The sequence below is a fragment of the Pan troglodytes genome, chromosome 4, assembly GCF_028858775.2.
Source record: "Pan troglodytes isolate AG18354 chromosome 4, NHGRI_mPanTro3-v2.0_pri, whole genome shotgun sequence".
In the NCBI taxonomy this organism is placed as follows: Eukaryota; Metazoa; Chordata; class Mammalia; order Primates; family Hominidae; genus Pan; species Pan troglodytes.
This window is the reverse complement of record NC_072402.2, coordinates 145,006,857-145,032,434: the sequence shown is the minus strand read 5'-3', so window position 1 is coordinate 145,032,434 and position 25,578 is coordinate 145,006,857. Positions and strand designations below refer to the sequence as shown.

Here is a 25,578-nt window from a genome sequence, read left to right as displayed (position 1 = left end):
TCCTGTTCTTTGCATATTTTTACAGGAGTCTCACAGATGTGTATAGGGATGGTATAGTGCAGCAGGAAGAGCAGAGGCTTTGAAGTCAGGATTCTTGGGTTTGAGTCCTCGCTCTGCCACTTCCTAGCTGTGTGACTATAGGAAAATATTTTAGCTCCTTTGAGCCTCAGTTTCTTCAGGAATAGAATGGGAATAATAATCCCTATCAACCAGGTTGTTATGATGAATAAATGAAATAATATATGTAAAACCCAAAGTAATAGAACACTACTAATAGGGAAGTTAATATTGTTGATGCTGTGGCTCTGAAGGCCACATTGAGTTCTTATGGTTTATAAACCCATGAAGAAATGCTAGCACTCTGAGTCACATATGATGGAGGCTGCTTCCAGGAAAGCCACTGAGAAGAGAGAAGTAGCTCAGAGAAGGCTGAGCTATATGAACTATGCAAAATGTGTCAGGCCCAGAGAGACAGGAGTATGGGACTTCAGTCATATCCCCACACTGATGCCTGCGATTTTGTTTCTGACTAGCTGCCTGGCTCATTATCATCGTGATCCTGGAATTTGTGATACAAAGAATAACGTGTAGCCTATCAATAGCTTATGTTACTTTAATGTAAATTTTTGGCGAACAAGTTAGAAACTGCCTCTTCTTTTTTCCGTAGAAACCCACTTGTCGCTGCTGTTAATTGGAGTATATTCAGGGCAACTTGAATCTATGCTCCCGGATAACAATTTTCAAGCTTTGAGCCCCAATAAATGCTATACTTAATCATATTTTCTGAATCTTGTTTCACGTTGACATTTTACCACCCCAGATGGGATCTAAAGTGGAGCTTCAGTGATCCCCTCAAGGTCGTGGCAATTGGAATGTTGGTACTGTCAGAGGCGTGTGAACCAGAGCAACTCCATCTTAAATAGGAGCTGGGTAAAATGAGGCTGAAACCTACTGAGCTGCATTTCCAGACGGTTAAGGCATTCTAAGTCACAGGATGAGATAGGAGGTCAGCACAAGATACGGGTCATAAAGACCTTCCTGATAAAACAAGTTGTGGCAAAGAAGCCGGCCAAAACCAAGATGACGATGAGAGTGATCTCTGGTCGTCCTCAATGCTACACTCCCACCAGCACCATGACAGTTTACAAATGCCATGGCAATGTCAGGAAGTTACCCTATATGATCTAAAAAGGGAAGGGAATAATCCACCCCTTGTTTGGCATATTATAAAAAAAACCATAAAAATGATCAACCAGCAGTCCTCAGGGCTGCTCTGTCTATGGAGTAGCCATTCTTTTGTTCCTTTACTTTCTTAATAAACTTGCTTTCACCTTACTCTGCGAACTTGCCCTGAATTCTTTCTTGCATGAGATCCGAGAACCCTCTCTTGGGGTATAAATCAGGACCCCTTTCCTGTAACAGTACCAGAATCAACAGCTTGGTTCACCCAACCTCACCAGATCTGGCAGCCATCTCGGTATCCAAATACTCCCAGGTTAGTTGAGGATTCAGACTTTATTCAAGCCATACACATTCTTAACTCTGCGGGATTGGAATTGAAACTCTACTGAAAGACAGGAGTTTCATGTGTTATTCTCTAGAGATTATATTTACTTTGTTTTGTGATTTTCACTTTTCTCTGAAGTTAAGGTTTTCTTTGTCTTATTCATTAGAGTTTGTAACCTTTCCTCTAATACAAAATTTGGCCAAGAAGAATATAGTTTCTCTTGAAAAATAAGTAAATCTTTGTGGCTTAAGAAAAAACAACTGTAGTTTTTAAAACTGGCCAGATTCTGAAGGCAGTTCAACTATCTAAAACTGAGGCTTCCTCCTTAAGAAGAGATCCACCATTAGAAATGCCAGCTCGATTCATACTGAATACTTACCATGCCTCTTCATGCAAATATTTAGAAAACTAGTAGAGCATAACTCAGAATGATTCCAACTGACAATGGTCAAAATGTGGTACCTTTTAAAATACCTAAATTAGTTTGTTTGCACACACAATTAGAAAAAGCTAGTTTTAGAACCAAATTGAGTGAGAGACTTACTTCCAATAGTACCTACAAGTTTCTAAAAGAAATCCTAAAAGAAAAAATTGCCTCCATTCAAGAGGTGAACAAAAGTATGTTTGAAACTGTTTCTAAATTTAATAAGATTTTGGAGGTTTTCTCTTTCACCTCTAACTGCTCCATCTCCTTCTACTCCTGTGATCTAAACTCATCCCTTTCTGCTCATTCCCTCAGCTCCCATCCATCTCCTAGGAAGATAATTTTTAAACAGAGAGAACAAATGAAACAACTACAGAACAAGAATGAAACTACAGAGATTATAAAAATACAGATCCAACAAACTTTTGTCTATACCAGGTCTAATGAATGACACTGATGATTTCTTGACCCAACATCAGACAGTATCTTTTTTTTCTTTTTTTTTGAGACAGAGTCTTGCTCTGTCACCAGGATGGAGTGCAGTGGTGTGATCTCAGCTCACTACAGCCTGTACCTCCCAGGTTCAAGCAATTCTCCTGCCTAAGCCTCCTGAGTAGCTGAGATTACAGGCACGTGCCACCACATTCGGCTAATTTTTTGTATTTTTTAGTAGAGACGGGATTTCACCATGTGAACCAGACTGGTCTCAAACTCCTGACCTCAAGTGATTCACCCGCCTTGGCCTCCCAAAGTGCTGGGATTTTAAGCCTGAGTCACCATGCCCGGCCCAGACAATATCCTTCAAATGCCCTGCTGGACTTCACAATCCCTTGGAGATACAAATCTCATCATGTCTTTGAAATATTAACATGCAGGAAATTAGCTAAACAGCATTCCAGCTGTGATCAGATCTGAAATGAGTTGAAATCCTTTATATGCTCAAACTGCCTGCTTGGATCTCCTGAAGGATTTACAAAAAAGCACTCCACTCTGTGGTCTACCAGCTAAGATTCTGCTTTCATGACTGCAGCCCAGGTTTGATTCCCAGTCAGGAAAGCAGTCCTATTTGTTTAAAATCATTTGTATAACTCTTGACCTTCTGAGGTACCCATTTGTTATTGATCCTTTTCCCTTCCAGAGACAGCTTTTGATTTCCTGTCTCTATCTGTGGGGCATATAGGGCTTTGGGGCCTCCGTGAGTAGGTGCTCAACAGAGAAGCTGAGATCCTTGAAAACATGGCTGGACAGAAATATGGGTTGTATTCTATTTGCAGCAAGCAAGACATTTGTTTCTTTGAGCTGTCTTTGGTTCTGGATCTTGTGAGGACTACTTTGCCACTCTTTGGAAATGCCTAGTTGATCCTTCGTTTAGACATAACCTTGGTTAAGGTGTATTGGTTTGGTAAGTCATTGAAAAAGTACCTTTGTTTTAAAAGAAAGAATTTGAATAAAATATTTATAAAAGATAGGCCCTCAGGTAAAATAGGCTTTCTTCTTTCCCAGAGCTATCCATGCCGAGTCCAGGCATAGAGAAGGCTTTCTTTGCCCTGTTCATTAAAGAGCTTCACAATGATGTCAGTCATCTCACCAAGAAACAAACTAAGTTGAAAAGCCCACCTATTTAACTAAGTTGGTCTGTTACAGTAGGCAGGCAGACATGGGCAAGGCAGCAGATCACCCCCAACCTCCACCAGGAATGTCAGACAACCATTAGGTGATGGTCAGGTGGTTGTTAAACTGTCTCTCTCAAATAATATTTGGTTGCAGCCAGCGCCAGGAGAAGGCAATCTTCCAGTAGATAGAAAAACCCTGAAACTGATGATCAGTAGGTTCCCGATAAGATCTCAGGAGGTGGGCGAGTAGGCTCAAGCATGCACACTAAGAGGCAAAAATGGTAGAGTTTAACTGGTATATGACCTTCCTCTAGGAACAGTCAACTGGTAAGGAAAAAAGATGCCTCAAGTAAGCATGCACATAACTTCAGTAAACACACTGCACATGCGGCCTCTCCCAAGTGCCGGCAGGCTGCTGCACATGCGGACAGTCCACCCCAAAGGAAGAATCAGGGGAGAAGCAACAACCCCCGAGAAGCCTGCCAACATATAAAACTCCAAGTCAAAGGTCAAACCGTGTGCTTGAATCTCTCAAGCTGCCCGTCTGGCCCTCTTCCAAGTGTACTTTACTTCCTTTAATTCCTGCTCTAAAACTTTTAAAATAAACTTTCACTTTTGCTCTAAAAATTGCCTCTGTCTTTCATTCTACCTTATGCCCCTCAGTAGGCAAGAATTGAAGTTGCTGCAGACACATACAGATTCACTGCCTCTAACAGGTCTCCAAAATATACCTTGGTGGCATTTAGCTGGCTATATTGAAATTTACATTGATAAAGGAAATCTCCATTTGTAAGGGTTTCTGCCTCTGTGCACCTGGAGGAGAGGGAGAGCTGAGTCATGAGAAATTTAACATTGGTTTAAATCTATACAAATCCTACCTTTACTTAAGATGCTTTCCTTGGCCATCTTGTCTTAACTGGACCTTTACCTATATACACCTGCTCCCTTGGATTGAGCTCCGCTCTGTGTTTTTGAAGTGTAATTTTTTTTTTTTTTTACTTTGTTTCAGCTAAGAGTCATCCCTTTAGAAGTACAAATTTAAGGTTGCCTAGCTAACAATTGTTTAGGGCTTGACAGTCTAAAGGTGGGAGAGAAACCATTGAAAACTGGCAAATGAAGAAACTTACAAAGCTATAAAATCTGCCTGTGTGTGTCTGCATGTTTATGTGTGTCATGTGTATGTAAAATTTATTACAAAAATATATGAATGAGCTCTAATTGGCCAAAAGAGAAAGGAAACACTTAAACATTTTATCAGAAAAATAGAAAGTAACTCAAATCCCTTTTAGTTCACATAACTTGGGTAAATCTTCGGTAAATAAGACCAGTTAATACTGTTGGTTTAATGAAAGCCGCCGTGCCTTCTGATCAGCAAAATATCTCTGTTTTAGCTTTCGGGTTCTTGCTTAGGTGGCAACTGCCTGACATTTGCAGGCTATAAAAATGATTAACAAAGAAATAACTTGATGGTGGCTACTTTTGTTTAATGAACTATTCAAGCATAATTGTTAAGAATGAATAAACTAAATTAAGTGAATATAAATGAGATAGAAGTGTATAAATGAACTTTTCAGTTTCAAAAATCTTTTTCAGTAACTAAATCGTAAAGTCATGTTAAATTAAGCATTATGTAACCATAAAATGTCTGAGTTATATGGTGTAGAAAAGCTAAATATATTTAGATCTGTTAATAAACAAAATAATTGAGGAAACAACTTTATAAAAATTATGAAATGGTTTTCATCTATAAATACTGGCATAAAACAGCTCAAAATTACTTCCTCGGATTTCACTGTAAATTACCGTTCCTAAGAGTTAAAATTGTAGTTATCGTATGTAATTTAAATGACTAGATATGGCCAGACGCGGTGGCTCATGCCTGTTATCCCAGCACTTTGGGAGGCCGAGGCGGGCAGATCATGCGGTCAGGAGATCGAGACCACCCTGGCAAACACGGTGAAACCCCGTCTCTCCTAAAAATACAAAAAAATAGCCAGGTGTGATGGCACATGCCTGTAGTCCCAGCTACTTGGGAGGCTGAAGCAAGAGAATTGCTTGAACCCAGGAGGCAGAGGTTGCAGTGAGCCAAGATCGCACCATTGCACTCCAGTCTGTGCGACAGAGTGAGACTCCATCTCGAAAAGAAAAAAAGAAAAAAGAAAAAAAAAATGACTAGATATAAGAGAGACAATTCTATACATAAGGTATATAAAGAAATTAAGATGTGTTTTTGGTAAAGGGAGTTGAAATGACAGTAATTTTTCATTTGCATGAAAGAGAGCATTGTGTGGTCAAAATGATAAGGGAGAAAGGAAAGTAGATTTTGTCCTAAGATAGAATGCCAATCTAAAAAAGAAGTATACCAGCCTGGCCAATATGGTGAAACCCCGTCTGTACTAAAAATACAAAAATTAGCCCGGCATGGTGGTTCATGCCTGTAGTTTCAGCTACTCGGGAGGCTGAGGCAGAAGAATTGCTTGAACCCAGGAGGCGGAGGTTGCAGCGAGCCGAGATCATGCCACTGCACTCCAGGCTGGGCAGAGTGAGACTCCGTCTCAAAATAAAAGAAGTATAGGACAAAACTGAAGGTTTAAGCAAGTTGTAGGTTTATGGAAGATTAATCTTGTGAAAGGAATTTTGTGTGTGATCAAGTTGGCTAAAATTAGAAGAGAATTGTTTATAAGTTTTTCTAAAAAGTGAACATTAATCTCAAAAGCTCACTGGTGCAAGGTCAGAGTCTGGGCCCCTCTTTTGGAACCACAGGGTTTTCTTGAAACATTGATCTTCTCTTTAATAGAAAATTGTAATAGGTTATAAAAGATTTATGAAAATCTTATCTTCTGCAGTCAAAGCTGACTGAGATTGTATGGATTTGTTTATAATGTTTAATTAAAATTAGCTTTAGTATTGACAACACACTAATATAAAAGTAAAATTTGGCATTCTCCTTTGAATAAGAATTTTATATAGTATTAAGAAGAGACAGTAAAAGATTTGTTTGCCTTTTGATTAAACTTCAAAAAGAAAAACAGAAAAAAAAAAAAGGTAACCTCTCAAAGATACCTAGCCTTGAGAGGCTTTTTAAGGTAAAATCTGAGATTCCTTATAAAAAGGAGGGAAGAGTTTGCCTCATGCTGTCCCTGTTAGGTCTCTTGATTGGGAACGGAGTCTCCTTTCTACCAAATAGTAAAAGTTTTTGCTTTTGAAATCTTGGAATTATCACTTTGGCTAAATAAATGACTATAATTTTACAGTGACCTGCAAGAATATTTTGAGTAAGTTTTTTAAACCTTTGACATTTGACAAATTTTCCAAAATCATATTTCAAATTAAAATTTAGTCCTTTTTTTTTTTTTTTTTACCTCGAAGTAACTTTTCAGATATGAGGTCCCCTAGAAGTTCCAGAGAGGCAGATCAGGCTTATTTGATATGTTTAAATCATACAGAAAGCATTGTCAAATAAGAAATGATGTTTAACTTTCTTTGAATATATTTGTATAAATGTATTAATATGATTAATATCTGTTCGAAAATTGAGATTCCAAAAGTTCCAATATGTTTTGGTATATATGATCAGTAATAATTACGATTGTTATGTCAAGTTGTTGTATGCTACAGGCATAACCAAATTTCCTGGTCAATTGTGTCTTTAACTAAGGCTGCTTTAAGTCTTTTGTCGTCCACAGACAATTATTATTTTACTTAGATTCTTCATAAAAAGTGGTTTATAATCAGCTACAGTCCAAAATTTGCTTATCCTTCAAGGAAATTCATGGAAAGGATTCTGAGAAGTACTCTCGAATACAAGTTTCTGAAGGTTTTGGAAATCATATCAATGGACTATGTAAAAACTTTCAGAATTCTAATATAAAAGTTCATCAGTTCGTGAAGATTGCTAACCCAATATCAAACAGAACAAGAGTTAACTACATGGAACTGAACTGATAGAGAACTAAATTTTTCTTTTTTTTTTGAGATGAAGTTTTGCTCTTGTTGCCCAGGCTGGAGTGCAATGATGTGATCTCAGCTCAACGCAACCTCCACCTCCCAGGTTCAAGCAATTGTTCTGCCTCAGCCTCCCGAGTAGCTGGGATTACAGGCATGTGCCACCATGTCTGGCTAATTTTGTATTTTTAGTAGAGACAGGGTTTCTCCATGTTGGTCAGGCTGGTCTCGAACTCCCGACCTCAGGTGATCCACCTGCCTTGGCCTCCCAAAATGCTGGGATTATAGGCATCAGCCGCTGCACCTGGCCAGGACTGAAATTTTTTTAATGATTTTTTTTGTTTGAAACATTGCTGATTCTTTTTGTTTCGCTTTCCAAAGTCAAGAATTTTTTTTTGAGCTATTTAGAGCTTACAACAATTAAGTAAAGTATACTTTTATGAGCAAAATTGAAACATCTTACTCTCTACCTGATTCCTCCAGAATTTGGAAACTATTTGTGAATACTCTTTATTTATGGCAATATTGTTATTTGTGTAAGTTCAGTAAGAACCTGTTTTCTTCTGTAACAGTACACAGTTGGAGATACTGGTCATTTTACTAAGGCTGGTCATTTTACCAAGGCTTTGGGTGAAATGACATACTTTCAGATATGACCAAACTGCTTTGATGAATTGAAGTTGACTTTATAGAGCCAGATCAATAGTCCTTTTGGAAAACTGACCTGATACCTTGTCTACATGGTACCCTCACAAGTTTTTTGACCTTGCAGTAAGTAAAGAATGTCATCATTTGACAGGCCCAGAAACTTCAAGATATTTCGGAACCTGAAGAAGGGAGAAATTCACCCAATTTATGTAGATGCTACAGGCAGTTTGATGGTGAATTATTGGCTTCAATATCTAGTTTAGAGAGGCTTTTAAAAGTCTAATCTGAGATTCCTTATGAAAAAGTTCCAGCAAAGCCAACTTAAAAATGCATACATGGCCATTCATTATTTTTGTTGCATTTAATGCAAATAATTAGGCCAAATATAATACTAAAGCTTATTTTGCAAGTATGTTGGTGCTGATAAAATTTATCTTGGGTAGAAATAGTGAACTGAAGAGAGAGAAATTATGGTTCAGAAGAAAATTATAGCACACCTGTTTTTAAATTCAGCCCTGACCATTGTTTTCTAGTTTTTATTATTTTCCTACAATTTGATCTAAATCTTGAATTATTTCCTGCTACAACAAGTCTCTAAGAAAGGACTGGATTTTAATTTTCTTCATGATGTTTTTAGTTGACTTTCCAATGGAATAGATATTTTTTTCATTCAGGCATAGAAATTCTTTTTTTTTAAAATTATAATTGTTATGTGTATTATATTTTTACTATGTATAGCTCATTGTTTTACTTATTCCGAGAAAACTAACTGCATGGTATTCTGAAGACTAGAGATCATTCCACAAGCAACAGTAGCTACATAAATTAGTGACTTGGTTGAGGTCTCATCTGTGGCACCCTGCGATGCCGTCCCAATTTTGCTTCTGATGGTGTTAAAATCCCCACTAAGACTCATCCTCTCCCCTTCCCCCAAATGTGGGACAGGACCATCTGGGAATAAGACTTCCTAGCAATGCAGGACTAAGTTCCTGAACATAAAAGGAGCCAAAACTGCTTAAGTTCATCCACAATGCTTTCTTTGCAAAATCTTGATGAAAAGGGGGGAAATGAGAAAACAAAAATAGCTCAGAGCAGTCTGAGCTATATGAGATATGCACAATTTATTAGGTTTAGAGAAACATGAGTATGGGATGTCAGTCACAGCCTCAAACCCATGCTCAAGGACAGTATTTTAAAGCCATTTTGTTCCTGACTAGCTGCCTCACCCATTATCTTTGTGTTCCTGTAATTTGTGATACAAAGAATAATGTATAGTCCATCAATAGCTTACAATATTTTAATGTAAATTTTTGGTAAATAACTTAGGAACTGCCTCGTCTTTTTTTCTTGAAACCCCACTTATAACTGCTGCTAATTGGAGTGTACATTCTGGGCAAAGTGAATCTGTGCTCCCAGGTGGCCATCCTCAAGCTCTGGGCTCCAGCAAACTCGATACTTAATCATATTTTCAGAATCTCGTTATTTAAGGTTGATACCATTTATTGGGCTATGTTCAGAGTCTGAAAGGACCTTGTCACACGCTCAGTACAGGTAGTTCTTTCCAGTTAAAACAGATGATCTGGTGTCCTAATTTCCTGAAACCACATATGGACCCTTTCTATCCACAGGGACAAAGACATGAGTAAAGAGATAGAAGCCCTGAGGAGTTGTGTGCAGCTACAGGTTTAATCTCAATTAACAAAAGCCACCTGGGGAACCAACTATGCTGGGAAAGACTGGGGCCTATTTGTTTTCAGGCTGTGGGTTGCCAGGGCTTTGTGAAGAGCCCTTAGAGACAGACTCACAAGAAGATTTTATTTACTTTTCCTGGATGCCAGCCCTGTCTGGCAGCATTCACTTGATAACATGGCCTACATTTGAAGACTGTTCCTGAGTGTAGCCAGGTCCCTGGAGGCAAGTCAGGTTGAATTTTATTTCCAAATGTTCTTTCCTCCTTAACGTCCCTGCCCCCAGACTACTTACCTTCTTTCTCTGAAACGCCAAAACATACATACCCACACACCACACACACAGTTCTTCATACTTACTCTCTTTATATACTTCTCACAGTTTATATATTCATGTGCCATTTGATTAATATCAGGGCTCTGTCTATTTCTGCTCACCAAGATCCCCATAGCATGGGTTTCTACTACAGTTAAGATTGCCAGATTTAACCAATAAAAGTACAACATGCATAATTAAACTTCAGATTCAGATAAATAATAATTTTCAGTAAAAATATATCTCGTGATATTTGGGCCATATACTAAAAATTATTGGTTGTTTATCTGAAATTCAAATATAACTGTGCATCTTGTATTTCACCTAACAATCAAATTATAACTTGTTTTCGATGCTCAGTAAATATATAGGTGAAAGAAGGAATGATTGGGGCTAATGCATGATCAAAAACAGAAAATCAAATGCAGACATTTTACTGAAAAGCATACACCAACATGTTAGAAGTGATTGTTACAAGGTGATAAGAATTATTGAAGAATTTTCATTTTTCTAGGTAATTTTCTGTTTTTCAAGTTGACTGCAATGAGCAGAAGAGTTTTCAAATATCACATATATATATACACACACACATATATATGTGATATTCATATATATAATACATATATATGATATTGAAAAACATATGTTTGTGTGTGTATAGGTATAAATGTATACATACATATGCATATATTTATACATTTATACCTATTCACACACACAAACTTTTTAATCTTAACTCACTTAAAAAAGGAACAATTTGTTTACCCTCAGCCTGAAAAACTAGAATTTTATAACTAAATCTCCAGAAGCTAGGGGCATTTTAGCATGAATGAGGTTATTGAAAGTATTATTGAGAGGCCTACACAGCATATCCATAAAATAGAGTACACAAAGAAGGCAGAAATTTTAAAAGTATTGCTGTTACCTTATAAATAATACAATGCTTCTTAAGCTTTTAATGCTTTCGGGAGGTAAAAGATAAACCTAATAGTTAAACTCAGGACATAAAATCTTGATTAAATTGCACACAATATATTGGGGAGTCTTGATGTTTGTTTAATTTGCAGAATGAGGATAGAAAACAAAACAAAACAAGCAACATATGCTCTTATAGAGAATGAGTTGAAGATAACCCCCTTGACACTGCACATACAGCTTTCCATGATGTCCTGGGGCCAAGCACCATTTAGATTTGTCCTTTGGATGTCCACAATGAACCATAGGAGATGGGCAAGTTCGGAATGTCATAACTTCATGAAGTAAGGAAGGAAAGAACGAATATTTGTAAGACAGCTGTTACTATGTGCTGGGTACTGGCCATAGCACTTTATTCATTTCATTTATAAATGTAAAGTTACACACATTAACCCTATCTTATAACCATGTGACTTAAAAATGATGAAGTAAATTACTCACTGATATGGTTTGCATCTCTATCCCCACCCAAATCTCATGTTGAATTGTAATCCCCAATGCTGGAGGTGGGGCCTGGTGGGAGGTGACTGGATCATGGGGGTGGATCCTCATGAATGGTTGCACACCATCCTCTTGGTGCTGTTCTCGTGATAGAGGTCTTAAGAGAGCTGGTCATTTAAAAGTGTGTGGTGACTCTCTCCTCCTCTCTCTTGCTCCTGCTCCCACCACGTGAGATGCCCTGCTCCCCTTTTTGCCTTCCACAATGATTGGAAGCTTCCTGAGTCTTCCTGAGGCTTCAAAGCAGAAGCCACTATGCTTCCTGCACAGCCTGCAGAACCATGAGCCACTTAAACTTCTTTTCTTTAAAAATTACCCAGTCTCAGGTATTTCTTTATAGCAATGTGAGAACTGACTAATACACTCACAGTCACACCTAAAAAGCACTGCAAGATGGTTTATAAATGTGGAAAGATAAACTTACATTGAATATATTGTACTTACTAAAACAAAAAGCATTTATTAGGAAGAATGATACAGATTTGTGAAGATTTTTCTCATGGTTTGGAAGACAAAGGGAGTTGCTGTTGTACTTTAAGAATTCCCCCTCCCAGTTAGTTTCTAGTTTTGAATGTAGTACCAGAATCACTGGGGGGAGGTAAGTCTCTTCTCTTTCTTCTATCATTGTTAATGATGCCTAGTGTTCCACTGTGAGGTTCAATGTGAGAAGTGAGAAGGAAAGAATAGGTTATATGTCATGTTATCACCAGGTCAGTATGCATGGAGAACAGAATGTTGTCTGGAATGACAACAAATTAGCAAACAGCAAAATCTATCATCTTTGGCCAGCTTAAAGCCTCACAATACCCATTTTCTTAAAAAAAGGAACAGAATGAAATCAACTTTGCCCACACAGCGATGAAAGACAAATATGAGAAGGTAAAATGCTAAGGCCTTATCATGGGTCCCTGGTCTTAAAAAAAAAAAAAAAATTAGTTGGTTAAACTTTTTAAGAAGAAAAATGTGACTTTGAACAAAGGGAGGTTGTGAAGTGACAGTATCTTGTCATTCTCAGGATGCAGAGAGAGGGGAAGAAAGGCAATTTGATGATTGCTAAGGGTAGGGAAGAAAGAGCTGCATCCATTTTAGCTTTTTACATGGCAGCATTTTGAATAGGCCACTCTAAGATACTGATTAAATACACTGAGCTTAAGCTGAAATTAGACTCTACCATATCCGAGTAGTGCATAAACTGTAATAGACCTATTTCCAAGTCACATAAAACCATCTTCTTTTCAACTGTGGCATAGAGGCTTTGAGCAAATTGTATATTAAGTGAACTGTAATAATTAAAGATGGATAGAGGCAGGTTTTATGTACTGATTTCTCCAGAAGGATGTCCCTAAACACAGAGTAAAACCTCAATTATTTTTCCATTAGCATTCTCTGAATAAAGACCCTTTTTTTTTCTTTGCTGGTAAGTCAGAACTTCTTGGTATGCATATTTAAATAACAGTCATCCTGAATTAGCTTTAAGAAACACCACTTAACATAATGGACACATTAAAATGTAAAATAAAATGAAGGTGACACACAAAGACCTTCACACACAAGAAAAGAACAGGAGGTAATAGATACTGCAAGCTTCTCTGCCATTTTCTATGCCTTGGATTATGGAAATAGCTTGGAGCGCAGATCACAGTCACTTAATGTCTAGTTATTGATACAAGTTAGCTTCAGCTCTGCAAAAGCTATTTGTTGACAAAGGAAGCACCTATCCTTGTCTAACTTACAGGTATATATGTGGCTGCCTAAGAAATACGCTACAAAGCAACAGTTTTATTGCCAGTTATTTTAAGGGAGAAAGTGCTTCGTATAAATTCTAAATATCAACCTCAAGTCAGCTGATGAGGCCAAGCTTTGTAACCAAAGTTCCTCCCGTGCAGTTCATGGGGAAAGAAAGTATCTAATAACTAGTAAGACATCTGAGCTCATTCCCAGTCAGCATATTTAATTACAATGTTTAAAAATGTATATATATTGACCTCAAGGACAAGGGGAACTGTGACAACTGACCAAGAAGTATTTGTTAGTGACAATAAAAGAAAAATGTTCTTTCACTATAAAGCCAAAGAAACTAAGGAGAACAAAAGACCCTGAGGAAGATCCTAATGAGAATTTGACAAATGCTTGCCTAGAAATCAAGATGCATTTATGTAACAGTAGGGATGAAGATGAAAGTGAGACAGGAATAATAAAGGGTGGTAGCAGGAGAATAGAAAATTCCAGACAGCAGTTTCACATGACTAGCAAAAGGAAAATGTTGAAACAGCTGCATAAACTGGGACGGATAAGAACCTGAAAAACCAGAGTGTAAGCCAAGCTGGCTAAGTCCGACTAAACCTAATGTGGTGCTGGATTATTTTTCCATAAGTTATTGGGGTAAAGGTGGTTTTGGTTACATGAGTAAGTTCTTTAGTGGTGATTGTGAGATTTTGTTGCGCCCATCACCTGAGCAGTATACACTGCACCATATTTGTAGTCTTTTATCCCTCGCCCCCCTCCCACTCTTCCCTCTAAGTCTCCAAAGTCCATTGTATCATTCTCATTGCTTTGCGTCCTCATAGCTTAGCTTCCACATGTCAGTGAGAACATATGATGTTTGGTTTTCAATTCCTGAATTACTTCACTTAGAATAATAGTCTCCAATCTCATCCAGGTCACTGCAAATGCTGTTAGTTCATTCTTTTTTATGGCTGCATAGTATTCCATCATGTATACATATACCACAGTTTCTTTATCCACTCATTGATGGATGGGCATTTGGGTTGCAACCCTGTGCTCTGTAAACATGCACGTGCAAGTATCTTTTTTGAATAATGACTTCTTTTCCTCTGAGTAGATACCCAGTAGAGGGATTGCTGGATCAAATTGTAGTTCTACTTTCAGTTCTTTAAGTAATCTCCACACTGTTTTCAATAGTGGCTGTACTAGTTTACATTCCCACCAGCAGTGTAGAAGTGTTCCCTGTTCACTGCATCCATGCCAACATCTGCTGTTTTTTGATTTTTCTTTATTATAACCATTCTTGCAGGAGTAAGGTGGAATCGCATTGTGGTTTTGATTTGCATTTCCCTGATCATTAGTGATGTTGAGCATTTTTTCATATGTTTGCTGGCCATTTGTATATCTTCTTTTGAGAACTGTCTATTCATGTCCTTAGCCCACTTTTTGATGGGATTGTTTTTTCCTTACTGATTTACTTGAGTTCATTGTAGATTCTGGATATTCATCCTTTGTCAGATGTATAGATTTTGAAGATTTTCTTCCACTCTGTGGGCTGTTTGCTGACTTCCATTTGCCATACAAAAGCTCTTTAATTTAATTAGGTACCAGCAATTTATCTTTGTTTTTATTGCATTTGCTTTTGGGTTCTTGGTCATGAAACCCTTGCTTAAGCCAATGTCTAGAAGGGTTTTTCCAATGTTATCTTCCAGAATTTTTATAGTTTCAGGTCTTAGGTTTAAGTCCTTAATCCATCTTCAGTTGATTTTTGTGTAAGGTGAGAGATGATGATCCAGTTTCATTCTCCTACTTGTGGCTATTCAATTATCCCAGCACCATTTGTTGAAAAGGGTGTCCTTTTCCCACTTTATGTTTTCATTTGCTTTATCAAAGATCAGTTGGCTGTAAGTATTTGAGTTTATTTCTGTGTTCTCTATTCTGTTCCATTGGTCTATGTGCCTATTTTTGTACCAGTACCATGCTGTTTTGGTGACTGGGCTTACGGTATAGTTTGAAATCAGGTAGTGTGATGCCTCCAGATTTGATCTTTTTGCTTAGTCTTGCTTTGGCTATGCAGCTTCTTTTTTGGTTCCATATGAATTTTAGAATTGTTTTTTCTAATTCTGTGAAGAATGATGGTGGTATTTTGATGGAAATTGCATTGAATTTATAGATTGCTTTTGGCAGTATGGTTATTTTTCACAATACTGATTTTACTCATCCATGAGCATGGGACATGTTTCCATTTGTTTGTGTCGTCTATGATTCCTTCCAGCAGTGTTTTGTAGTTTTCCTTGTAGAGGTCTTTCTACTCCTTGGTTAAGTATATTCCTAAGTATTTGTTTTTTTGTTTTGTTTTGTTTTGTTTTTGCAGCTATTGTAAAAGGGATTGAGTTCTTGATTTGGTTCTCTACTTGGTTGCTGTTGGTGTATAGAAGAGCTACTGATTTGTGTACATTAATCTTGTATCCGGAAACTTTGCTGAATTCTTTTATCAGTTCTAGGAGCTTTCTGGAAGAGTCCTTAGGGTTTTCAAGTTAAACAATCATATCGCCAACAAGCAGTGACAGTTTGACTTCCTCTTTACTGATTTAGATGCCCTTTATTTCTTTCTCTTGTCTGATTGCTCTGGCTAGGACTTCCAGTACTACATTGAAGAGGAGCCGTGAGAGTGGGCATACTTGTCTCATTCTGGTTCTCAGAGGGAATGTGTTCAGTTTTATGTTGGCTGTGGGTTTGTCATAGATGGCTTTTATTACATTAAGGCCTATGTCCCTTGTATGCTGTTTTGCTGAGGGTTTTAATCATAAAAGGATGCTGGATTTTGTTGAATGCTTTTTCTGCACCTATTGAGATGATCATGTGATTTTTTAAAAAATTCTGTTTATGTGGTGTGTCACATTTATTGACTTGTGTATGTTAAGCCATTCCTGCATCCCTGATATGAAACCCACTTGATCATGGTGGATTATCTTTTTGATATGCTGTTGGATTCAGTTAGCTAGTATTTTGTTAAGGATTTCAGCATCTATGTTCATCAGGGATATTGGTCTGCAGTTTTCTTTTTAGGTTATGTTCTTTCCTGGTTTTGCTATTAGGGTGATGCTGGCTTCATAGGATGAATTAGGGAGGTTTCCTTAGTGTCAAAAGAATTGGTACCAATTCTTCTTTGAATGTCTGATATAATTCTGCTATGAATCCATCTGGTCCTGGGCATTTTTCTTGGTAATTTTTAAATTACCATTTCAATCTTGCTGCTTGCTATTGATCTGCTCAAGGTATTTAATTCTTCCTGATTTAAGCTAGGAGAGTTATATTTTTCCAGGAATTTATCCATATCTTCTAGGTTTTGTAGTTTATGTGCATAAAGGTGTTCATAGTAGCCTTGAATGATCTTTCGTATTTCAGTGGTGTCAGTTGTAATATCTCTTGTTTCATTTCTTAGTGAGGTTATTTGGATTTTCTCCCTTGTTTTCTTGGTTAATCTTGCCAATAGTCTACCAATTTTATTTATCTTTTCAAAGAACCATCTTTTTGTTTTATTTATCTTTCATTTTTTTTTTGTTTCAATTTTATTTAGTTCTGCTTTGATCTTGGTTATTTCCTTTCTTCTGCTGGGTTTGGGTTTGGTTTATTCTTGTTTCTCTAGTCCCTTCAGGTGTGACCTTAGAGTGTCAGTTTGTGCTCTTTCAGTCTTTTCAATGTGGGCGTTTAGGGCTATCAACTTTGCTTTTAGCACCGCCTTTGCTGTATCCCAGAGGTTTTGATAGGTTGTGTCATTATTGTCACTCAGTTTGAAGAATTTTTAAATTTTCATCTTGATTTTGTTTTTGACCCAATGCCATTCAGGAGCAGGTTATTTAATTTCCATGTATTTGCATGGTTTTGAAGTTTCCTTTTGGAGTTGATTTCCAGTTTTATTCCACTGTGGTCTGAGAGAATGCTTGATATAATTTCAATTTTCTTAAATTTATTAAGGCTCATTTTATGGCCTATCATATGGTCTATCTTGGAGAAACTTCCATGCTCTGTTGAATAGAACGTATATTCTGCGGTTGTTGGATGAAATGTTCTGTATATATCTGTTAAATCCATTTGTTTCAAGGTATAGTTTAAATCCATTGTTTCTTCGTTGACTTTCTCTCTTGATGACATGTCTAGTGCTGTCAGTGGAGTATTAAAATCCTTTACTATTATTGTGTTGCTGTCTGTCTCATTTCTTAGGTCGATTAGTCATTGTTTTATAAATTTGGGAGCTCCAGTGTTAGGTGCTTATATGTTTAGAATTGTGACATTTTCCTGTTGAACAAGGCCTTTTACCATTATATAATGTCCCTCTTTGTCTCTCTTTTAACTGCTGTTACTTTAAAGTTTGTTTTGTCTGATATAAGAATAGCTACCCCTCCTCGCTTTTGGTGTCCATTTGCATGAAATCCCTTTCCCCACCCCTTTACTTTATGTTTATGTGAGTACTTATGTACTAGGTGAGTCTCCTGAAGGCAGCACATAGTAGGTTGGTGAGTTCTTATCCATTCTGTGATTCTGTATCTTTTAAGTGGAGCATTTAGGCCATTTACATTCAATGTTAGTATTGAAATGTGAGGTACCGTTGCATTCATCATGCTCTCTGTTGCCTGTGTACTTTGGGTTTTTTTCCAAAAAACCAAAAAAAAGCTGAAGCTGTTCTCCCACAAACAGACCTTCAGCTACTCCAGTGGGGGTGTGTGTTCAGGAAAGGATGCTCTTCCTTTCCTACTTCCACAGTTGGGGCACTCACATTTTTTTGTGGGGGGTCTCCTGGGTCCTGCAGATTTTTTTGGTTTTGTTTTTGCTTTTTAACTTGTATTTTTATTTTGTAGATCCTGTGTGATTTATGCTTTAAAGAGGTTCCATTTTGATGTGTTTCCAGGATTTGTTTCAAGATTTAGAGCTCCTTTTAGCAGTTCTTGTAGTGGTGACTTGGTAATGGCAATTTCTCTCAGCATTTGTTTGTCTGAAAATGACTGTATCTTTCCTTCATATATGATGCTTAGTTTCACTGGATACAAAATTCTTGGCTAATAATTGTTTTGTTTGAGGAGGCCGGAGATAGGGCTCCAATCCCTTCTAGCTTGTAGGGTTTCTGCTGAGAAATCTGCTGTTAATCTAATAGGTTTTCCTTTGTAGGTTACCTGGTGCTTCTGTCTCATATCTCTTAAGATTCTTTCCTTCATCTTAACTTTGGATAATCTGATGACAGTGTGCCTAAGCAAATATCTTTTTGCGATGAACTACCCAGGTGTTTTTTGTGCTTCTTGTATTTGGATGTCTAGATTTCTAGCAAGGCCGGGGAAGTTTTCCTCAATTATTCCCTCAGATATGTTTTCCAAGCTTTTAAAACTCTCTTCTTCCTCAGGGACACCCATTATTCTTAGGTTTGGTCATTTAACATAATATCAGACTTCTTGGGAGTTTTGTTTATATTTTCTTATGCTTTTTTCTTTGTCTTTGTTTGATTGGGTTAATTTGAAGACTTTGTCTTTGAGCTCTGAATTTCTTTCTTCTACTTGTTCAATTTTATTGCTGAGACTTTCCAGAGCATTTTGCATTTTTAAAAGTGTGTCTAAAGTTTCCTGAATTTTGTATTGTTTTTTCTTTAAGCTATCTATTTGCTTGAATATTTCTCCCTTCACTTCTTGTATCATATTTTGGATTCCCTTGCACTGAGCTTCAGCTTTCTCTGGTTCCTCCCTGATTAGCTTAATAGCTAACCTCCTGAATTCTTTTTCAGGTAAATCAGGGATTTATTCTTGGTTTGGATCCATTGCTGGTGAACTAGTGTGATTTTTTGGGGGCATCAAGAGCCTTGTTTTGTCATATTACTGGTTCCTTCTCACTTGGGTAGGCTCTTTCAGAGGGAAAGTCTTGTTCAGACTCTTTCGTCCCACTGGTTGTTCCTTTGATGTAGTACTCTCCTCCTTTTCCTATGGATATGGTTTCCTGTGAGCTGAACTGCAGTGATTGTTATCTCTCTTCTGGGTCTAGCCACCCAGCTAGCCTACCCAGCTCCAGGCTAGTACTGGAAGTCATCTGCACAGAGTCCTGTGATGTGAACCATCTATGAGTCTCTCAGCTGTGGATACCAGTGCCTATTCTGGTGGAGGTGGCAGGGAGTACAATGGACTCTGTAAGGGTTCTTAGCTTTGGTTAATATTCTATTTTTGTGCTGGTTGTCCTCCTGCCAGGAGGTGGTGCTTTTCCAGAGAGCATCAGCTTTGGTATTATGGGGAGAAACTGGCAGTGGGCAGGGCCCTAGAACTCCCAAGATTATATGCCCTTTGTTTTCCGATACCAGAGTGAGTAGGAAGGACCATCAGGTGGGGGCAGGGCTAGGTGTCTCTGACCTCAGACTCCCTTGGGTGGGCCTTGCTGCTGCTGCTGCGGTGGGGAATGGGGGTGGGATTCCCAGGTCACTGGAGTTGTGTACCTAGGAGGATTATGGCTGTCTCTGCGGAAACATGCAGATTGTCAGGAAGTGGGGAAAAGCTGGCAGTCACAGGCCTCACCCAGCTCCCACGAAAACCGAAGGGCAGGTCTCACTCCCACCGTGCTTTCCACCCCCCCTCCCCCATCCCCAACCCCCCTCCCCCTCCAACACAGCTCCCAGGTTGTTTCTAAGTAGAGAAGCAATACCTGCTTGAAAACCTGCCCCAGGCTACCCCCCTCCCAGCTGGGAAAGAAAAGGGCTTGGTTTATCCCCTGCCCCCGGAGTCTGCACACTGGATTTGTGCCCTCTCCTGAGTTCTGGCCAGGCGCTTTCTCACCCTGTTCAAATTGTCACCACGTTCAGCTAGAGATTTGCTTCTCCCTATGGAATTTTACCCCCGCTCCTCTCCCATTGGATCCCTGTGGTGCCAGGAAGGAATGGCCTGCTTGTGGACCCAGCAAGCTCCCAGGGCCTTTCTGCTGCTTCCTCTCCCCGTGTATTTCACTGGGTTCTTCAAATCCACTCAGCTCCAGGTAAAGTCGGAAACTTCTTCAGCAAACAGACCTTCAGCTTCTCCAGTGGGGGTGTGTGTTTGGGAGAGGAGGGTCTCTCTTTCCCACCTCCGCAGTTGGGGTACTCACAGTTTTGGGGGAGTCGCCTGGGTCCTGCAGAAGCAGTTGTTTCCTTCAGAGAGTCTGTGGGTCCTCTCCATTGTGCTGGATTTGACCTAGGTTTCACCTAGGACCTCATCATACACTCATTAACATACTAAATCATACACCCACCAGCACCATGACAGTTCCAGGAACATTCATATTTGGTGTAAAAATAGCTGGCACCACAATTCCAAGAAATCTCCATCTTTTTTCAGGAATCATCATGAATGTTTCACCCCTTGGTTAAAGAAACCCATTATGGCAACAGCCTCAAACCCCCCCTTACATGACATTCGCTGGAGTTCACCCATGCTCCCCTCTCTTGAGTGTGTACTTTTCCACTTTGCAATAAATCTCTGTACTTTCACTGTTTTCCAACTCATCCTTGAACTCTTTCTTGCAATTGTGTTAAGAGCCTGGATACCAGCCAGGGCTGAGGTCCCAGAGGCATTTGGGGACCTCCCCTAGCCCACCGATAACAGGAGTGTCTCTATTCAGAGGTCCAGTAAAATTACTCACCACAAATTAACCAGGAAAGGGTGCTCCAGACCCTGCATGATCTGGAGTTCCTTGAAGACATTTCTCACTTCATTGCGCTCCACGCACTTTTGTTTATTCATGTACTTCATTGCGTACATCTTCTTGGTATCATTCTTCTGTACAATGCAGACCTAATGGTGAAAACCCGAGTGAGAGAGTGATTAGGGAGATAATGGATCATGGTGATGAGAGACAGAACAAGACATGTTCTTTGCTGTGGCTTGGATCCTTAACATTTGCAAATTATATGATGTTAAAAACTCCCACTTAGCTCTGATTTTAGATTAAAAATTTCATTTTCTTTTCTATGCACCAGTTCAATTCTTGGATCTCTTTTTTCTCAAACAATTTTGCCTGGTATTGCTTTTTGGGCTTTTAAGACAGCATTTTGGTGAAAATAGCTGCCTCCATGTCAGGAATATTCCAATAACAAGTAACATCCTTAATCCTGCTTTGAGTGACTGAAATAGACATGACTGAACTGTCAAGCTGAATAATACTGTGCAAAGAATTTCTGTTTACAACCATACACGATATAACCAAAAAGGACTTTAAGGACTGGAAAAACACTAAATATGATGTCCATGTTTTTGAAATTTCTTTAGAGGTCTGTATAATGCCTGAAAAAGTAAACAGAAAATGATTTTAAAATGCAAGTTTTATATGAAATATTATTCTCTTAAAGTACGTCTCCATTGAGAAACTAGTAATCAGGGTTTGAATACAGAGGTTTCTTGCAAAAAAAGTTAAACTGAATATGTATTTTTCTTAAGATAAAAACATTAGACAAATGAGGAAACAAATAGAAATCAGGTGACTTCTTTCCCACATGAAAATAAGTAACTCTTCCATAAACAAGATAACTATTACTGGGCATACAGCTGGTAGAATCTGAAAATGATTCTGAAATCTTCATCTCCTTTAGGGTAGAGAGAAAAGCCTTAAAGTTTACTGAGAGTAAACAGATTTGAGTTTAATGAGATTATTCTGAGAACAGTATATGTTCAGTATGTAGCTGCCTGTCACACGCTTTTCTTAAACTGTGGTGACATTTTATAAAAATCCATTACAAAAACATTTTCACTTAATTATCTTTCCTTGCGGTCCCAGCAACTCAATAATGTGAACATTTCTGGACCCTCTGTTCCCTGGGCTACATAACCCTGCTGGTGGTTAATCATTTCAATTTGTTCTCACCTTCCCAAAACTGCCTTTCCCAATGGCTCGCAAAATTTCAAAGTGGTCAAAGTTGACTGTAAAACAACAAAAAAGAAGAATATCATGAGTAATTATCAATTTCTTCTTAGTAGCTAATAAATAATAAACAAAGATTGGACTAAACTGAAGTATCTTGTCTAAAACATGATCTCAGACTACCTTAAAATGCCAATCTAATCATCCAGTAAACATCTATTGAACACTTATTATGTATTAATCCTAGTGCTTAGTGCTGGGGATACAGTAATAATAGAGTAAAAATAGAATCTCTGCCTTTATGGAGTCTGTAGTCAAGTGAGGGCCCTATAAAGACGGAGACTCTTATAGACTAAATGGTCACAAAAATAAATGGAAAATTCAAGCTCCCACTGCAAGTTAAGAAGAGAGGTCATGGGGCTCTAAGAGCATATCACAGAGAATTTGACATAGGCAGCAAGGTAAGGAGAAACATCTCTGAGCACAGAATGACTTCAGAAAGATCTGCTCCCAGGTGCATCCTATGTATGGCTTTACCGAGGATCAGCACTTTAAAATGTTCTCCTTGCCTATTTTCTTACTACAACCACTCTTTTGTATCTAAGTAATTTCAATTTTCCCAAGTAGGAAACTATTACACCTCTAAGTGTGTAGCATGAACTAATCTCCAAAGTGCAGACTTGTAACAGATTAGAATGGATATGTGTGCAGAAGTCCACTGAATTTTGCTTTGAAGCAGAGTCGATCCTCCACGTCTGAAATTTTAAAATTTCAGTCCCTAGAAGAAGCAATTGTTGATTAGTTTATAGGTAGGATGGTTTTTTGAGTCAATGCTCGTGAAATTTATAATGATGAGAAGAACAAATCATAGATTCTCCTGTGCAGGTGACAATCTTTGGTTTACTGCCTTGATAACTGAGAAAATGTTTGACTCTGTTTCCTGGTTTTTGAAATAAGGATTTAGATGAGTTAAATTCCAAATAAGGGATTTTAAGTTTATTCAGAAAATATTGTGAAACACTAAATGGTATATAATTTGTCTCTTTAAAAGACCTAGTTTTTCTCTATTATCTAGAATAATTAGATAAGCTCCTTCTGAAGGAAAAAGTTTGGCTGGAGTGCCTTCAAAGTCTTTCCAAGATATCTGAGAGTCAAACATTTTAATGATGTGACTTAATCATCACTTTCTCTTCTCAACTCCAAATTCCCTTTCTATCACAAAACCCACTTAGTCATGTGAGGCAGCATGTATATTACAAATAATCCTGTACTTGGACTCAAAATAATGAAGAGACTGGAGATAAATGACAGACTCTTTGAGCCTCCATTTTCTCAAAAGAAAAAAATTGGACTGACTCTCCTAGATCAGAAGAAAACACCTTGTACTAAGAAAGCACTACTAAAGCTGTTTACGTACTTAACATAGTTACTCAAGGGAATGACTTCTCTTCTGAAACTCCTTGACTTCTGAGTTTATTTCATCCACTATAGCATAAGCTTAATGAGGGTGGGGATGATATGTCCTTCTGCTCACCCTGGTTCCCCTGCCACCTCAGAAAATTCCTGGCTTAGGTAGTTGAAGGCATAACTCTTTGCAGTTCTCACATAGCCAGGTCTTAGCAAATAAATCAAACTAAGCTATAAGAATACACAAGAACCCCAGAACAATTACTTCTTATAAATATGGATAGTGTGAACATTTGGATTCTCTAAGGCAGTGTTTTTGAGCTGTGAGTCAAAACCCATTAATGAGTTATGAAATAAATGTAGCTAAAATAAGAAGTACTAAAAATTTAATTAAATAGAATAGAAAATACCAGAAATGCCTCAAATGTAGTAAGCATAGTACTGCCTCTGAAACTGTTGTTTCCATTTCATATACTTGAGTAGACATATATATACAATCCTGGCTTCATTTACTATGTCATGATATGTTTTTTGGCTTATGTTTTACCTTGGGTTGTGGTCAGAATAATTTTAAAAACACTTCTGTAAGTTTTCTCTTGAGTTTCATACTGAAATAACCAAAGCAATGATTTTCTTACACCCATTACATGAATCTGAGTTGTGTATTATTTACCACAAGAGTGTTAAAAAAAGCTGACCAGGATTTATTTGCAAATTCAAGATTTTATCTTGAGCAAATCCAATAACTCACAGTGATTTCTCCACTGCCAGTCTAGCCTAGAATGCCATGATGACATTTTGAATCTCCAAGGATGCAGCAGGTACCTAGAAAGCATGAAGTTCCATGTTGATATTAATCCATTTCGTGAACCACCTCCTTTCATATACCATTTTAACCTTACTGAAAATGATACAGGATTACATGTCAGGATCCTGGTAAATTTATACTAGCAAAACTGCTTTAACTAAATGTGACCTCCCAAAGGTCACTTCTCAGAAAAGGGACAAGCCTAAAGCCTTAGAGCAATTCATCTCATTTATGCCTTTATTAAAGAAAAACACAGCCTCTAGTCTGGTGCCATACTGACTGAAGTCACTTCCTTGTATAACAGTACAATCTAATGGGAAAGCCAATGATAGATTAAAAGTGGCTATAAGAGGCTGGATGCAGTCACTCGCACCTGTAATCCCAGCACTTTGGGAGGCCGAGGCAGGAGCATTGCTTGAGCCCAGGAGTTCGAGACTAGCTTGGGTAATGTAGTGAGGTCCCATCTGTACAAAAAATAAAAAATTTGCTAGGCATGGTGGTGCACATCTGTAGTCCCAGCTACTCAGAAATTGAGGCAGGGGGAACTTGAACCTAAGAGGTTGAGGCTGCAGTTATCTGTGATTGCACCACTGCACACCAGCCTGGGCAACAGGGTGAGATCCTTTCTCAAAAAAAAAAAAGTGACTGGAAGAGGCTCTCTTATTCAATCCTGATAGTCCCTTCTTAAATGTTCAACAAAAGAATCACTAGTTAGCAGGAAGATTAACTTGAAAATGCAACTAAACCTCATAAATTCAAACAAAATCAGAAAGAGAGAGAGAGATGAAGTCAGAATTGTGGATTATTTTGTCAACAGAAATCTAACAGTACTATAAACATACAGGATTTGCCTAAGGGGAATGTGGAATAGTGTACTCACTATGTTCTTAAACCCTTGATCAATAGGAACAGTAAATGCCATACTGGACTTGCAATCTGTTTTTGTGTAGTCTATGAGCTAAGAATGGTTTTTGAATTTGTATAGGATTATTTTTGAAAACCAATGGATATGCAGTAGAGAATGTATATAAACCCACAATATTTACTGGATGGCTCTTTACAGAAAAGTTAGATGACCACTGAGATTAAGAGCACAGTCCCTGAAGACAGACAACCTGAATTCAAATCTCAGTTCCAACAATAAATAGCTGTGTAATCTTGGAAATTT

At 38.1% G+C, this 25,578-nt stretch overlaps 1 protein-coding gene across 4 annotated transcripts in view; it reads right to left on the bottom strand.

Moving 5' to 3' along the window:
• Positions 1 to 25,578, bottom strand: part of STK32A (serine/threonine kinase 32A) — a 157,017-nt gene that overhangs the window by 91,222 nt on the left and 40,217 nt on the right. For all 4 annotated transcript variants that reach the window (XM_054684687.2, XM_063811573.1, XM_063811572.1 and 1 more), the window contains 2 exons: positions 22,199 to 22,254; positions 20,981 to 21,132 (listed from right to left, as the gene is read on the bottom strand). In XM_054684687.2, coding sequence (XP_054540662.2) covers positions 20,981 to 21,132; positions 22,199 to 22,254 — 208 coding nt within the window. The remainder of the gene's footprint in view (positions 1 to 20,980; positions 21,133 to 22,198; positions 22,255 to 25,578) is intronic.